Source organism: Nestor notabilis, unplaced genomic scaffold (assembly GCF_000696875.1).
Source record: "Nestor notabilis isolate BGI_N333 unplaced genomic scaffold, ASM69687v1 scaffold1309, whole genome shotgun sequence".
In the NCBI taxonomy this organism is placed as follows: domain Eukaryota; kingdom Metazoa; phylum Chordata; class Aves; order Psittaciformes; family Psittacidae; genus Nestor; species Nestor notabilis.
The window spans coordinates 20,599-37,392 of NW_009943040.1; the positions used below are offsets into that span (position 1 = coordinate 20,599).

Sequence of the window (16,794 nt, forward strand, 5' to 3'; positions counted from 1 at the left end):
AAGAGCGTAGCTTGCAGGAAGGAAAGTTTTCAAGCACATTTCAGGCTGGCATTGTTCATACAATGTGGGATTAATTCTGACTAATTATAGCAGTCTTAAAGGTATACAAGATAAGACTTCAGTTTAAATTAGATTAAATATTTTTAATATTAATTTAATAATTTTGAATAATATCAAATTATACTTAGAACTTTATATACAATTTAATCATTTGTGGGAAATAAGTAATAAAGGGATTACTTCCTCTTACAATAATATTTTCTTTATATTGCTCAGCATATTATTCAGCAGTCTACGTTTTACCTTAACTCAGGTGATTCTTGTCAAAACCAGGTTTAGAATCTATGCGTGACAGATGAGCCCAAAGCACTTTTACCTCCAAGTCAAGAAGTTTTAATAATGCTGGCAGGAAATAATTTTGAGCTGTGCATTTCATATTACGTTTCTGTGATAGGATTAAAATACCACATGAAATGTGGTACTAATTACATTCCTAATCTGACATTATTGTGTTTCTAGTGTTAGCTGAGTTTTTCTTAGTATTAATGAAGCTGGGTAAATTCCAGTATCAAAATGTCTGGGAACCATTCTCCTATAAAATAGGAAAGTAAATATTCTAGTTAAAGTGTTGCGTGGGTAATAACAGCAGACTATTGCATTTAGGCTACTTGCAGCACTAAGGGAAGTCAATATTATTAATGATTGATAACACCCAGCATCTGATTAAAGCAAAAGAACCTTTTCTAGTATGTTTTCTTTATAAACTGCTTTAAGATTTGAAAGGGATTAGTCTGCCCAGCTGAAAAATACCAAATTAATTTGAATAGATGTAGCTAAAGAAAATAAGGTGTAGGAAAACTGGTGTAATTAAAATGTTTAAATTTCATTTAGTTAATTAAAAGAAGACAATGATTGAATCTGCACTAAAGATTAAATATGAATTAATATCTGAAACGAAGGGGAAAATTTCAAAAAATTCTGTCGTAGTCAAAAGGATAATGTCTAACAACAACTAAACTGATAACTTCACCTGATATCCAAAAAAATCCACAAGTTTTTAAAGACAGTCAGGTTTTGGAGGTTGCATGTGAACTAACATACAGCAAAGGTGTGAAAGGATGGACTATTTGATGAGGAAATCTTGCAGAACATTTGATCTGTTTGTAGTTTGGTTGTTTGGGGTTTTTTTCCCCCTTGCTTGCACTGAAAGCAAGGGTAATTTTATCACTGTTTGCATGAACATGGATTTCAGTAATACCTACTATTCTTCAACGGGGTTCTAACAAATCTTCCTATTTCAATTAATTTGAGAACATGCTCTTAATCCACTTCTCCACTTCTATCAATTGCCCAGCTTTCACTTTGTCTAAATATTTCTTCCCTTTCAGCAACATCTTTTAAGAAATTAATCTGCCTTTATATAAAACTAGATTAAATTCAGTCTTTCTTAAAATACTGGTTGAAGTGCTTTGCATGATCCGGCCTTTAACACAGGTGCCTGCTTACCTAAATGTGTCTCATGAGCCATGCTTCCTCTGCCCCAATGTTTTATCTTCTTTTAAAAATAGATTAGTGTTGATTCTGCTGTTTCCATTCTTTCAGGCATTGTGTTGTGGGCTGAAATCTGTTTCCCTTGGGTGTGCCATGTGAAACAGGCAACTGCTCGAGATCTTCCTCTGTGCTCAAAGCCAGACAGCTGATATATATCCCACATACTTTACTGTAATAGAACAAGTTAGTGTTCTCTTTGATTTCTCTGAGATACAGGTTGTGCTCACTGTTTAACCTCTAGACAAACAGCAGTTCATTTCAGATAGCGTAAGTTTCATAAGGCTGGGAATTTGGGTATTGCACAGTTTTATTTCTTGTTATTAAACATTGTTATTACAAGACTTTCCTAAGGGTTGCCTCAGACAGGTCTTGAACAGTATATTGCTCTTTGGGACATCGAAGCAATCACAGTGGAAGTTTACTGAAACATTTAACAGTTATTATGGATAAAAAAGGCATATGCATACTATTCCCTAGTTAAAAAACAGAAAGCAAACCAAAACTGAAATCACGATTAACAGCAATAACGCCCAGGAGACATTATTACAGGAACATCTGAGTAAACCATGCATATTTTGACAGCTTTTTTTTCGTTTGTTTGGGTTTTGACAGCTTACTGCTGGCAGCAGAGAATCAATGATTTTCCAGACTTTTTTGAATGAAATCTGTGTTCATCTTTCCTGTAAAGCAAGGGTGGAGACTCTACTGCCACTGGAATTAAGGATTATAAAACTCCTTTGAGTTTTCACTAAACTAGTCTTAGAAGAGCTATGAGTTATTAATGCAGCTAGATAGTGCGATGTAGCAAAAATAAATTTTACAATTTTCTAAGTAAGAAAATAACTTCCATTACCTCATTGTGCTATAAGAAGTTCTTTCCTTTACCAATATCTTGGCATAACCTCCAATGATAGATTTCCTCTTTCATATAGAATTGAATTTACATTTGGAAACAGACATAAAAAAGAGTATAATCTAGATTCAGCAAAAGGCTTGACTGTAAGTGTTTCACAGTATCCTAAGGAACTCATACTTCTGCACTGTCTTGGGTCAATTTGCTTGGCATTCTATTGCTACTTTTGTCTTACTGCAGAAACCGCATTTTGAGCATCAGCAATGTTCTTGTCATGTGCCATTTAGCTTTTTCTGGCTTTATAGAAATGGGAAGAGTTAATATGAATTTCTTCAAAAGCAAATAACCTCAGTGCTCATAATAAAAATAATTACACATTATTGTCAATAAATCATGTAAATTATGTTTTTAGAAACACTATGAACTGTATAAGCAATATATACACTGTAGACTTCAATGCCAGATTATGTGTTTTTTACGTGCTACCATGATTCCTCTCTTCTTCCGATAGGAAGCTGCCACTAAAGGAGGAAAATGGGAAAGAAGCTTTAAATGCAGAAAACATAGAAATCAAAGTTGCTAATGACATCATCCAGTCAAAAGAAGATGATAGCAAAGCATAATAAGATAAACTACAGCTGTCTGGATAATGCATTTGGATCGAAGTAACCCCGTGACCAAAACTTTACAGCTGACCTTAATTTCTTGGGAAACTTAAGCTTGGAATAGTTAGTACATGTGTACATACAATGAAACAGTTTCTGTCTACAGTTCCTTTCTATTCTTTGGTTAATGGTTTTAGTATGTAGTTTCGCTGACACCAAGTCCCATGGTATAAATTCGAAAAATCTGCAGGATAAGAAGTGTAATTTGTTATATGATAAAGTTTGTCTACTTAGAAGAACAGTTATAAAGCACCCCTAACCACAAACAACACAAGGTCTCTCCAGATCTTACAATGCAAGCTACGTACATAAAGTGACATCTATGACTGTATTTGTTTCCATTTATAATAAAACAAAAGTTTAGGTTGCCCTTAAAAAAACCCAACAGTCTCAATGTAAAGTTTAAGACCTTAGCAATGGCAGACACTCAGTAGTCATTCCAGCTGTGCTTATCACTTGAACTAAACAAATAGCCAGCTCTACCTGTAGTTTCACCTGGGTTCTTTGGTAAAATAAAAAGTTGATACTGACCATGTAGAGACTTAAATAATATTGGCTAACTATTTTGTAGCATTATATTGGCCTCATCCTGACTACATGAGTGTGACTCTGAAAGACTCCATGATTTTCAGTGATTCAGGTTTTCTGTATTAAAGTTTTAGAGGTTGCATGTGAACTAAAGTACAGCAAAGGTGTGAAAATAAAACTTTTTTTAATCATAACCTTGGCTTTAAATGAAACCTTACAATAAACACAAGCTAATTTGGTATTAGACCAAATACATTTTTTCCTGTCTAGCATTCCTTAAGATGTTAATTTTTTTATTTATATTTATTATTCTGCTTAACATGCACCACTGAAATTGGACTGATATATTTGATGCAAAATTTATTCATATTTATTACCATTGATTTATCGGTGCTACTAATTGGAGTAACATATTTTGTTTCTATTTCAGCAGTGTATTCACACCTACCAGACTTTTCAGAATCTTCCTGTGAAAAAAGTAGATAAACAATATAGAAAACTAGATTGAAAAACTGTACTTAACAAAGTAAACTGTAGAGTACCTTATGGATTTCCCAAATCTAAGTCATACTTGAGGTTTAAGTGTAGCTTTACTCAGTAAATCATGTTCTCTCCACACTATATCTGAATTTTTCTCATATTTGAAGTTCTTATACTTCCCAGTTTCCCACAGGATGTCATCAACCTGTAGCTGATATTTCATAGTCATGCTGAAGTGGTTGACTTTTGTGCAGTAAAGCTGAAAGTGAAATGTAAAAGAGTGTCCTTAAATTTGAGGAAGGTGGCAGGTTAACCTTCATGTTAACCCAAGCTTTAGTGCATTTGAAATTGCTGAGGACATATTTAATGCATAGGTCTTTTTTATTTTTCAAAACCAAGTCATTTTATGGGGTTTTTTTACAACTTTTCCTTACCTTAGAAAATAACAACAATGAACCAACTAGTTGAGCACAGAGGCATGCCACAGGTGTGGCTAGGATAAGAGGCCAAGTTCCCACAAAACCAGTACCAAAGTGAAAAGAATGGGTAAGAGGAGGTAGAAATGTGGGATAAAAGTCATGAAGGAGAATAATTTAAATGTGCCGCAAAGAAGTTTCCTTAAGACACTATTTCTGAGCGAAGGAAAGATGAAGACATTCCTTTATGACCTCTCACTGTTGCTCCCACATACTCCCACTACTGGGTAGGCAGTACTACCAAATAGCTGCTTGTTTATTAAATTTCAGTCCTGTTTCTTCCTGAGTAAGTACACAGTGAGCAGGACTGCCCCTCACCTGTAATCAGGAGAGACAGTTGTCTCTTGTATGTGAATATATGTTATTCTACAAAGTATATGTTAGCAGCTGGGCTTTTTCCTCTGTCAAAATGCAAGGAAGGGACCTGGAAAACTCCAGCAGTTGAAAATAATGTGGCAGCCCACATCATCTCATGCAGTATTTTTACTGGGGATGAAGGTAGGAAACATCCTTTCCTTTTCTATTTGCCATCACAAACTTAGGTGGTGCTGTGCATATTCACATAAATCAAGCTTTGATAGGCAAATGGTGCTTTTTCCTGAATCCAGCATGATCATTTGCACAACAAGGTTCTTATACAATGTGGACAGAGCTAACAGTGTCTAGGCTCAACTGTGGGTGCATTTCAAATTTTAGTACTTCTTCTTGAGATTTGCACAAAAAACTTTATGGCCTAACAGCTATATATTTGGGGTTTGGGGTTTGTTTTGTTCGGTTTTGTTGTCTAATATGGCCTCTAATTACAATATGAAGGAATTAGAAAATTTAAGAGTTCTTGTCAGCACATTTATTATTGATACGCCTGTGCTGCTCTTTATAAGTAAAATGTACCGCAAAACTATTTCAATACTGGAAGCAAAAGCATTTCCCACGATATTGGATTATAAATCAAAGGTTATTTTCAGGAGTATTTATTTTCTTCCTGCTGTTAAGTCTCCTGCCAGCTGGGCTATGTGAAGGCTGAGAATTAAACAGTTCTAAATTACCAATGGACTGTCCAAGCATACCATTTGGTATGTTATCTCTTATGCTTTGACTATGCTGTGCAGGAGAAAGCCACGCTATAACTATGAAAAAATGCTCAAAAAACACTGATATGTGCAAATATTTCCAAATGAGGGACAGTGCATAGTAATTTGTAAGATACGTGTAGAGTGGAATAACATCATTTCTTTACTTTCTTTTCCTATTCTAGACTAAAAAAAAATAAAAATCTGTATAAATGTCACTTTTTCTGTCTAAAAGTAATTTCAAGTGTTAGTATGAAATGTCAGAAGAGTTGACAAAATATAACTATTTGTAAAATAATCTGAATTGTTACACTAACATACTCTAGGAAGAAGGATGGGAGGGAGCCATTGAATTAATTAATGATATGGAATGTGGCAGTGACAATCTCTTTTCAACAAAAAATAAGGAGTAAAATTAAGTAAAATGACTTTGAGCTTGTTATTTTTTTTAGTAGACCTGCATTCTGATTTACCACAACAGTAAGAAAAGTTTTAATTAGTGTTTAACAATTTAGTATACAAATGTGCTCTGGAGAGTTTTTTCTGGTTTTGTTTTTTGTTTGTTTGTTTGGGGTTTTTTGACTGTTACAATTTTTTTGTGGTTGCAAAAATATTTACTATTCTGGTGATGCTAATGTCTATTGTGACAAAGATTAATTTATTTAGGCCACAGTCTTGCAAGAAATTAGTGTGGCTGAGCCCACCCCTCATATGCCACCCCACAGACATCAGTGGGGTTGATGTGAGCAGGAGGATGGATGTACTTTCATAAGAGACCTTGCAAGATTGGGCCTACTAACTCTTCATAGATATATACAACGTAGTCACACAATGACACTCATCTACAAAGGCTGTTCGACAACAGTCCCTGGTATAGTAAATTCCACCTGCTGTCTTCAGCCTTGCATTGATGTTTATCAGAAGAAGTGGCTTTCTTTTTATGATGGTAATTACTTTGATTATTTATTTAAGTGCCAATCATCAAATTGTAGTATAATAATCATGCCATTTTTCTGTTTCCTAGACCGGATAATGGAAATGTATTTGTGCCTTTTGATAGCATGCCACTCTGCTTTATTAAAGAAAAATCTTCAGTAATTTGTCTACAAAGCCTGTTCAAAATATTTAAAAGCTCTACCATGACATACTTCTCTGCTCACATATGCTCAAATACTCCTCTGAAGTAAACTGGAGGTAGTATTCTCAAGTTACATAAATATTTTAAATGCAAAAATTGCAAAAATCTATTGAGATCACAATTCTAGTGAGGGTCATAGTGGGTGTATTACTGCTGGAAAGATTCAAGTACACACGTGGGAGGGGTGTGGGGGTGTTTTGACCAATTTATCAAGTTGGAGAGTCAGATAGATAGAAAGTCTCAGTTATATTTAGGTACTTAGACCTAAAACATTAAAATCTTTTCTCAAATCTGAAAGATTATGTGGAGCATCTTCCCACCATTTTACCTCTGGAATGAAGCTGCAGTGAATACTTGTTTTGCAGTGGCCTCACCATCTCTGTAAGCTGTCATATGAAGTAGTATCTTTGTAGAGATATTGTTGCATCTGTTGGATGACATTCACTCCTGATTAAAGGGCCTCCAAAAAGACAATTTACTGAAAAAGCTCAAGAACCCTATTACAAATTGATCTACGGAGGGGTGCTGAGAGCACTGCAGGAAGGGCCAAAGTGGAATCCAGGTATCACTAGGCTCAAACTGACTTCAGTGGGGCCTGAGTTTCATCCATTCATCTCAGCGAGGCTCTGCATGTCCTCAGCTGATCAAGTCGCTTTTGCAAATTGGACTTCAAGTAAGTGGGACTTAAATGTTCTGCCGGGTTCCTGTTAAAATTTTGCTTAGAAAAGGTTTTCCCATCAGGAGTTTGTACGGATCAGGAAATGCTGATAAAAATATCTGATCACAGTTTTATGCCATCCTAGATGCCCACAAATAAAAGAAATGAAAGAAATGAAACATTCCTCTAAACAAGTCATTGTGATTGTGGTACTTCTTTAGGTGAAGATTAAAACACTCTAAGAAGTAGTATTTCTTCTTAAATCCAGCTTCAGATACTTGTGCCAATTGATGCAAAGCTACTATGGTTGAATGCTTTTTTTTTTTCCAAAAAAGGATCCACCCCCTCTTCCAGATTTTTTCATATAATTTCCTGGAGTACCCAGTCCACTTGACAGCAGTTCTGTAGCGGTGGGAGGATACCACTCACTAAGTTTTAAGTGATCTTCAGTATTACCACTGCATATTAGTGTGTTCTTTTATCATTTTATTTGAACCTGAGCCAAAAAGAAGCCTTTCCATTATAAATTTGGCTTTGGATTAGGTTCTGAGAAATCAGTTTACAAGTCTATCTTTCCTCTTAACAGGCATTGTAAGCCTCATGATGTTTGACTTTCAAACTTGAATATTGGCCATTTTTAGCCCAGAGAAATGAAATAAATATTTATTGCCAAATTCGTATTGGCAGCTTTTAAGTCGTAGGTGAGATCGGGAGCGGGCAAGATGACCAGATGCAGTGCTGGCATTTCAGGAAAGCCACTACCAGAGAGAACAGGTGCCAAAGAGTGAGCTGAGAAATTGCTCGGATACTGGGAATGTCCTTAGCGGTGACAGGGGAAAGGGGGAGCTGCTGAAACAAGAGGGGCTGCTGGAGGGCATTGCCGAAGTCAGGGTACTGCAAGCTGTGAAAACCAGAGGAGGGAGAGTATTAACCCTGCTGTATCTTTTAACTCTGCTGTATTAAGTGGGCTACATTTTTAAACCTAAAAGGCAGGGTTTGGGGAAGGGAAAACAAACCCTCAAAGTCTCTATAGATGAGTAACAAATATATAAAGCAGTCAGACCCCTGAGAAAGATAGTTTTGTTGCTTATGGTGTAGAGTTCTCACTAAGAATTTTGAACTACTTAGACAAGGTTTTAAAAAAGAAATAGCTTTCCTGCTACAATGAGCACTCAGTATGTATTTGTATGCTGTGTACAGTATAAGCTAAAGCATACCATATATTGTTTTTGTTATTCCACACTTTGTCAACAGCCCACTTGCGATATATACCACCTGAATTATATATTGATAAGTTAGCTACCACTGGAGCTAGTTTGTTTATTGTTTCAAAATCTAATGTCCCTATGAGATGCTGTGTATATATATATCTCTATACTGTAAAAAGAAGTAATATTGCAGATGCTGGTTTTGTATTTATGAAAGACATTGAAAGTATGGCTTAAAGTATATCAATTATTTGTCACTCTTCACCATTTGTATATTAATAGTAAAGATACTTTTACTTTAATGAAGTGTTGTAGTTACATTTATTTTTGCAAAGTGTCTTTCTGTCAAGATGTCTGATTCATTCTGAGTCTTACTGCCAAAAAGAAACGTATCATTTTTTTTTCCATTATAGAAGTACTGAATGATGCTCAAACAGCCCTACAATTAATTATTCTCTTTCCTGTCAAAATACATTACTGCTGTTAAAAACTACAATTGTAGCATCAAGTCTCCAGCTGAGTTTGAGGCCCGTTATGATCAGCCCACTAAATGTTAGTGTTGAAAGATATTTTTTTTCCAATTAATGCGAAAGCGCTATTTTAAAGGTATTTAGTATATGCCAGCAAAAGTTATTATCAGCAAAAGCTAGCTTGTTTTGCTGAAGTCTGAGTCTTCCAAAAGTCTTGTAACTGTGTTAACACTACCAGGAACTCATGATAACAGGTTGGGCACAGGCTCCAGTGAAATGGGCTGTTACTGCCATGCTGGTTTGTATTCCACTAAGATGGAGGATGGATGAAACACACCGCAGACAATACAGCTCAGCCACTTCCCTGAAATGGCAGAAGAACATCTATGACTTCTGTTTTACCAGCAATGACATGAGACCACCTAGGAAACTGAATTCCCAAGGAAACTTGCTAGATTTTGTATTCGGGCCTAAGCATCAGCTTTCTGAGTGCCACCTAAGCTCTAGCAAACCATACCAACCAAAGAATGGAGGGGCCGTACAATGCTTTGCCCAAGCAAGTTTTCACAGCTGTATCTTTTCCTTCCACAGATTCTTAACTCTGACCTTGTAGACATCTTAGGCATGTGCTTCCCTAAATGCCAGTGCTAGCATCAACAATTAGCAAATAGGTCTCCTTGTTTTAAAAAACTGAGCCTGAGGGAACTGGTTCAGTGTCCTGTTAACATCAGTGCGCCGCTGAAAGTTTTTATGTAGTCTTGTGTCTTGGTCAGAAAAAGCCAGACTTCACCCAGTGATGCATAAATTTAGTTCAGGTATCTCGAGAGTCAATCAGTTCAATGCACTGGCTGCAAGGTAGGTTCCCCTTCAATTTAAAGGTGAGCAGTAAATACAAATGAATTTTACTTTGCCACTTATTTTTATCACAGAGTGGAGGAAGAAATAATCTCTTACGTGTATCTGAAGGACTAAATAATCTTTTACCACAAAACATAGGAAGGTGCTGTGTACTGCTATGACAATTCCCAAAGCAATAGAAAACCAAACATTACAATTTCCTAGAGAATTGCTTTAAATGGATTTGTGAACTATGCGTATCTTAAAAAATAAAAGCTTTTGGAGAATGTCATGACTCCTTGCACAGTGTACTGCAAGTTTAATTGACAGGGCTCTTGCAATGAAATTCAAACTAATGTGTGATAAGTAGGGCAGAATGAATGTGGTGATGTGTATTAGAGGTTTCCTATGCAAAGCTTTTCATTATAGTCAAGTTTTGTAACGAGGTCGTTCCCTAATGGGATGCAAGTGTTAATTATTGCACTGAAGGAATAGTTCTGCCCTTCTTGGTATTCATGACATGCCCAGCTGCAGCATTTTGTTCTGTCCTTCTCTCTGTAAAGTATATATTCAATAGAAAGAAGTATCTTTTAAAAAATTAATTTACTCTGTAAAATATTATTTTTACTTCTTTGAGTAAAGGAAAGCAGTACTTTCATAATAATATGTGATATAATACACAGTGCTGTATACACTGTCACTTGTAACCTTCAACAAGATGACATAAACTCCTTAAGCTGAAACACCCTATAGCCCTCTGAAGGGCCCATGGTTTTGTCTTATGCTGAAGGATGGGGTCCTGTATATGCTGCATATGTGACCAAGGAAAGATTAGTTCCTGTGAGGTTGATTCCAGCATCAGTCCAGGATTTCTGAGGATTCCACTCTATCTGCTGGATACAGGCATGATTGGGAAGCAACAATGGAAAGGCATAAAAGTAATTGAAGCAACTCTATCAACTACTGGTGGATACTATTTATACTTCACTAAGTAAGGAAAAAAAAACCAAAAAAAACAGAAAAAAAGAACAAAAAAAAACCCAACAAAAACAACAAAACCCCCACCAAATTAGCTAAAAGTTAGTATTCTATTTCTCTGATGCTATTGAAAGATAGGTAGTGTCAGGGTGCCATGAGGGCTGGCAGCTCCAATAGACAGGGTGCTGGGAGACCCATGCTTCCGGGAGGCTTTGGCACCACTCCCAACCCAGGAGCAGCGTGGACAGGGTGCTCAGCTGGGACAGCCCCAGCCTCAGCGAGCCCATAAGGGTGACGCAGGGCCAAAGTCAAGCCAGCTAGTCAGAATCAACCTGCTATGTGGGTGCAGCTGAGATGGGGACAGGCCCACCTAAGGTGCTGCTGGTGCAGGAGCTGTTGGCCCTGGGAGGCTGACATGGCATCCTGGGTTGTAGACAGGGTGGGGGGAGCTCCAGGGGTCAGGACACAGGGATAGTCAGGGCTGCCACGACCTGGAGAGAAAACTTACAAAGGGATAAGAAGTTTGGATCTTCTCAGACTTGGGTTAAAGGCTTAGGGGGAAAAAAAATGTTTTAGAGATAGGAATTGGGCAAGCGCCCATTGTCAACATGTTAAAGCAATAAAATGTTGATCATTCAGGCAATTCACAGTAAGCATGTTTCTCAACTAAGTATAGTCCTACAACTAGACTAATAGTACTTTTTGCAGATTGCTTTGTTGTATGAGATCCGTGGGAGATAAGCTCCTTCTATTTTGTAATATGTCGTAAGTGGGAGAGCGAAAGACTGAGAAAAAGGCTGAAGCACCGGAATAGGGGGCAGAGGATCCCATTTCCACTTTGGGTGCTGTTTGCTTGGATTGAGCAAATCAACTGCCTGGAAAGAGTAGTTTCTTCTCCTCTCCTTGTCTGTTCTGTGCTAAAGATTTATGGACCCATTTTTCTTACTGATTTCAGGGAGACTACTTGCAATAAATACAAGAACAGTCATAAGCTGTTTGCAAGATTTAAACCTTAGGTTAGAAGTGGGGTTTGTTGGGCCTTGTGAGAAATCTTTTTGCTGCCACTTCGCAAGTGTTAATATGCTAGTGTTTTAATGTATCTGAGCATGAGAGCAATAGCCAAATCCTGGGCGGAGGATGCATTCTCTGTATGATGTTTGAGTGGCAAGCTTGACAAAGCAGACCCATTATCAACGATTGTGATATTGGTAACTTTACCCCAATGAATTCTGAATTATTTATTAAATTATGAGAAACTGAATGTCTGTACTTAGCTTCAAAACCCCATGCTGTCTTGACAGATTATGCTGTTTGTTGAGACATACTGCTCTGAAGTGCTGCTAGTTACTTCTCTGTGAAAGGGCAACCATGAATTAGCTTATTGGTCAGAAAATAGAGAAAATTTCTTCTGTATACCAGACCACCCAAATTTCCATAGAAATACTTAAGTAACATAACAGACAGCAAAAGAAACACAAACTTAATAGCAATCTTTCCCAAAACATCTCTCTTGAGAACATCCTTAACTATCTGTAACTGCAAAATTACCCTTTTCTAGGTTTGGGGGTTTTTGGTTGGTTGGTTGGGGGAGAAGAGGATTGTGGGTTTGGGATGTTTTTTTTTGTTGGGGGGGGGGGTGTATTTTGGGTTGAGGTTTGGGGTTTGGTTTTGGTTTTGGTTTGGTGGCTTTTTTTTCCCCTTACTAGGCCTCTTTGAGGGCAGCACTATAACTTCAAAGGGGTTAAACAAATGCAAGTGAAGTGGGACCATTTTGCAAGTGGCTGGTGCATGCAACTACGCTGTTTCCCAGAGGTAAGCATATTATGTTGTTATAGCTTTCTCTCTTGTTTCTAAGAAAAGGAGTTATCGGTAGAGGGACTGTAACAGGCAAGCTTTTTGTTAAACAACAAGCTTTTTTGTTTGGATACTTCAGCTTGTACTGCTGGAGTATCTAAAAGCCCTGAGGAAGCTGAGGTGTTGTGGAAACAGAATTACAGTCACAAAAAGACAACGGTCAAGAAAAAGAAAGCAGGGGAGGGGTATGAGGAAAAGCTGACTTTATAAATCAATAGGAAATCTGTACTAGGGGCATAAATAATGGGTTTGATAATTTTTATTCTGAAGAGGAGGGATTTAGCAGAAGGGCTTTAGTAAAATAGTGTAGAATTAGGCAAAAGATGTATTAAAAAGTTAGTGATAGAAATAGAATAAAAGAGAGTGGGAGATACTTAAGTGAAACAAACAAAAAAAAAATGTAATTTGCTGGCAGAAAATTGGGGGAGGTTTAAGCAATTAAAAGCAAGTGGTAGAAAGATCTGTCATGCTGACCTGGAGAAGACTGAAATGTTAGACGGATACCATAGGAAATCTTGTGCTGCAGTGTTGGGGACATGGACAGATGTCTGTGTCAATTATTAATTCTGGAGGTTGTGTAGACTTCCTGATCTGCCACTTTTCATTGGTAACCCCAGTTAGTGGTTAGGAGAAGTTTATCCTAATTCTTCATAATTTTCTGGATATATCTTGTAACTCTATTCCTAATTTTGAGTCGGAACAGGAGCATTTCACACAGAGGATAATTCTTTCTTAGCTGTTCCGGTCTTCCTGCGTGTGCACATTGGCCTTACCTTGGTATGCAGGTGAAACTGATAAGCCTACAGTGTGATTTATTAAAAACAGACTTCAGAAAAGAAGCAGAGGAAGATAAACCCTGTGTTCTCACCTTTTCCATTCTTCAGCCTTGATGAATGGTGAAGTCACTGAAAGGTGTAATTGATGAATTGTACTAAAACCAAGCTGTTGTTTGTGGAGTTCTTTGATTTTGGTGGGGTTTTTGCTTGCTTGTTTCAGGGAGGGTTTTTTTGCTATTTGTTTGTTTGGGGTGTTGGGTTTTTTTTCAAATACTCATTCAGGATTCTGACCTGCATGATTTGTGCCTATTAATTATTCAGTATAATACTGAACACAAAACTGTCACTTAAACATTTTCTTTTTTTCTGCAAGCAGTTAATTTCTTTCCTCTCAGACTCTATTTCACTAATTCAATTGAGAAGAACAGAGCACCTAGGTGTGCTGCAAATCCCTGCCTGCAGTGGAGTTTTTGCAGAGTTCAGATAAATTATATTACGTGCATTTTGTCTTTTTATGGTGTTTTTTTAGAGAAGCCTCAGAGACGGATTAAACTCAATTTATGTAATTGGATATTTATGGCACTATGCAAGTTTTTCTCTGTCAAACCTGAATAGTAAAAAAGACAAACACGAGAAACATACTGCTTCTTCTTTCTTCCTGTCTATGTGCACAGGCCCTTTCTTGGGGTTTTGGACCACTGATGGACCTATTCATTCATGACTACTGCATGACTTCCAGTTCTTACCATATTTGTGGTCGTAACAGCTCCATGGCTTCAACTTCATATATGTGACAGGCAGACAGGTTGTGTTTGAATACGTATGCTTTACTTCAGTTATTCAGCTGAGCGACTAGGCAGATCAGAGCAGCATGCTGAACACTTGAGCATATGCATCATTAGAAAATTTTGGTGGCAGTTCTTAGCAACTGCTTCCTCATACAGATGTGCCCTCTTAGTCTGGTGGACTGAGAAAGGACACGATGGTGGGCTGTCAGGCTTTTTAAATTTTCACTCAATTTGAATTTTTATGGAAGCAGTTAAGACTATAATAAGTATATATAGACAGGTTATCTGAGGGTACAGGCACAGTGCCTCGCTGTTATAAGGTAGGTGAAAAGTCACACATACCCACTCTATCAACAGTTAGTTGTGGCTGGGTAGAACTGTGCTGTACTGCAGTGAACAGTGACCATGCAAGCTAGCCGAGTGCTACTTTGAGTTTCTCTAATAATATGGATTAGGCCTCTAGTACATAGTTGACTACTGTGATTGCAGAAAGCCATAATAAAAGGGTTAAATGATTTCATTTGACTTACCGTTTCTGTTGGAACGAACTTATCTACTGGAATAGGGTTGATGATTTATTTTTTATTTGATTCCCATTTACTTGGCTCTTGCTAATGACCTGCTTATAGAATGACCATGTAACACGACTTAAAAATCTCTTTACTACAGTTAAATAACTATAACATGCTGCATTTAGGACTTCAAGGAATGGTAATTGCTTTTAAAAAGCTTGTAAATTAAGATATACCATATATCTGGATTTCACAGGTTATTTTGGGTAAGCTTAAAATGTAATATCAGTATAATTTAAGATCTTATTACATCTGTGGTGGGATGGATGTAGACTACTTATGCATAGCCTCTAGGCACAGCTTCCTTTCTGTATTTTTATGTTCCACTACATGTTACTCTGTCATGGTATGAAGACACAGGATTTTCTCAAAGCAAAGGTTTTCAGCTTGTTATATACAGACAGATATAGATTGATTGTTTGCAGTTGTTTCTTAACAGTTTAATTTCTTCAGTGAGAAAAATCTGTACTTGCACATGAATTTAGATAGATTCGTCACTTGCTACAAAATATTCCAGAAATAAACATCATAATTGCTTCCTTTTCATCACAGTATCGTACCAGCTTGACTTCTTTTGCCAGCCAACTTCCTCAGACCATCCAGAACTGCCAAAACATCTGAGATAATACGCATTCAATTACAGTATTATAAAGATGAACCATCTGTGCTAAGGTTTCCAGTGTTACATGAGAATGAAAATAGGAATATGAAAAATCCCAGATAGGTTGTTATGAGTCCCAACATGACATAAATGAATTAAGTCAGTCTCTAGCACTGTTAAATAGCCATCACAGATTTTACCACCTACAATTAAAACTAGAATTAGAAAGACTGTGCCAGATATGCTGTGAAATCCATTGAGAGAAAAGGGAAGTAAATTTTTTCAGTATGTTCAGTGACTAGTAGTAATTTCATCAAAGCTTCACTTTTCTAATGGAACAAAATTCAATCCACATTTAAGAGTCTGGAAGTAGGCTTTCTTTCTGTTATGCCTTAATCCACAGGCACGGAAAGGATAATGGACACTGTACACTATTAATATTTATTTGCTGTGGATGTTTTCTCTGATGTCTTGCGCTTAACTTCAGTAGGTCTGTCTTTACACAGGTATAACCTATTCTTATACTGCAGTCTCTCCCAGGTTCCTCTCTCACTGACAGATAAAAAGCTGTATGCAGAAGATGAAGTACTGTATGCCCCACAGCTGGTACTTTATAGTAGTTGATGGCTTATAAAAAGGTCTACCTCAGTGCAGCTACTGCATAAGATTTTTATGTACATATATTTTAACTAGGTGTGCTATATTTGCTAAGCTAAAATAAATTTACTAATATGGAAGGGTTGACATAGTATGCTAATTTAAACCCATTTAGGTTTTTAACATTCACTAGAATAATTTTTACCTTTTGTTAATCAACATCCTCCACATGTGCAGAAGCATGGGGAGCTGAATAGAGGGAGAAGAAAAGTTTTCACTGCCTAGTTAGTTATCATCCTAATGACATTCCCAATGACTTAAATAGAAATACAGTGTACACAAGATGTTAGCTAGAGATACAAAGCAATTTATATTAGATGCTCAATGTGTTATGTCAAAAATGGAGCAAGAAAAAAATGGAGCAGAAAGACAGAAAGAAAAACTGGATAGTGAGCTGCCAGAAAGAGACTTATTCCATAAGAAGTAATTTTGGAGTTTGGTTTCTTTCTTTTTCCAGTCAGAAAGCAACCTCTTCTTTGATCCAACATTAGACCATGTCAGGGTCTGTTCAACTGGTGTGTGATTTCCTATGTTAGCAAAGAAAGAATGATGAGATGCCGCAGCTGTTAGATCCATCCGTTTGTATGGGTAAGAGGACTCTAGAAACAGAGTGGGGTGCCCCAGCCACTCAAAC

General features: G+C 37.0%; 1 protein-coding gene across 1 annotated transcript in view; it reads left to right on the forward strand.

The window, feature by feature from the left end:
• LOC104411293 (neural cell adhesion molecule 2-like) overlaps positions 1-3,227 on the forward strand; it is a 16,385-nt gene extending 13,158 nt beyond the window's left edge. Inside the window, exon 5 of the mRNA XM_010021679.1 lies at positions 2,916-3,227. Within this exon, the coding sequence (XP_010019981.1) occupies positions 2,916-3,027 (112 nt within the window). The 3' untranslated portion in view covers positions 3,028-3,227. The remainder of the gene's footprint in view (positions 1-2,915) is intronic.
• The last annotated feature ends 13,567 nt before the right edge of the window (positions 3,228-16,794 follow it).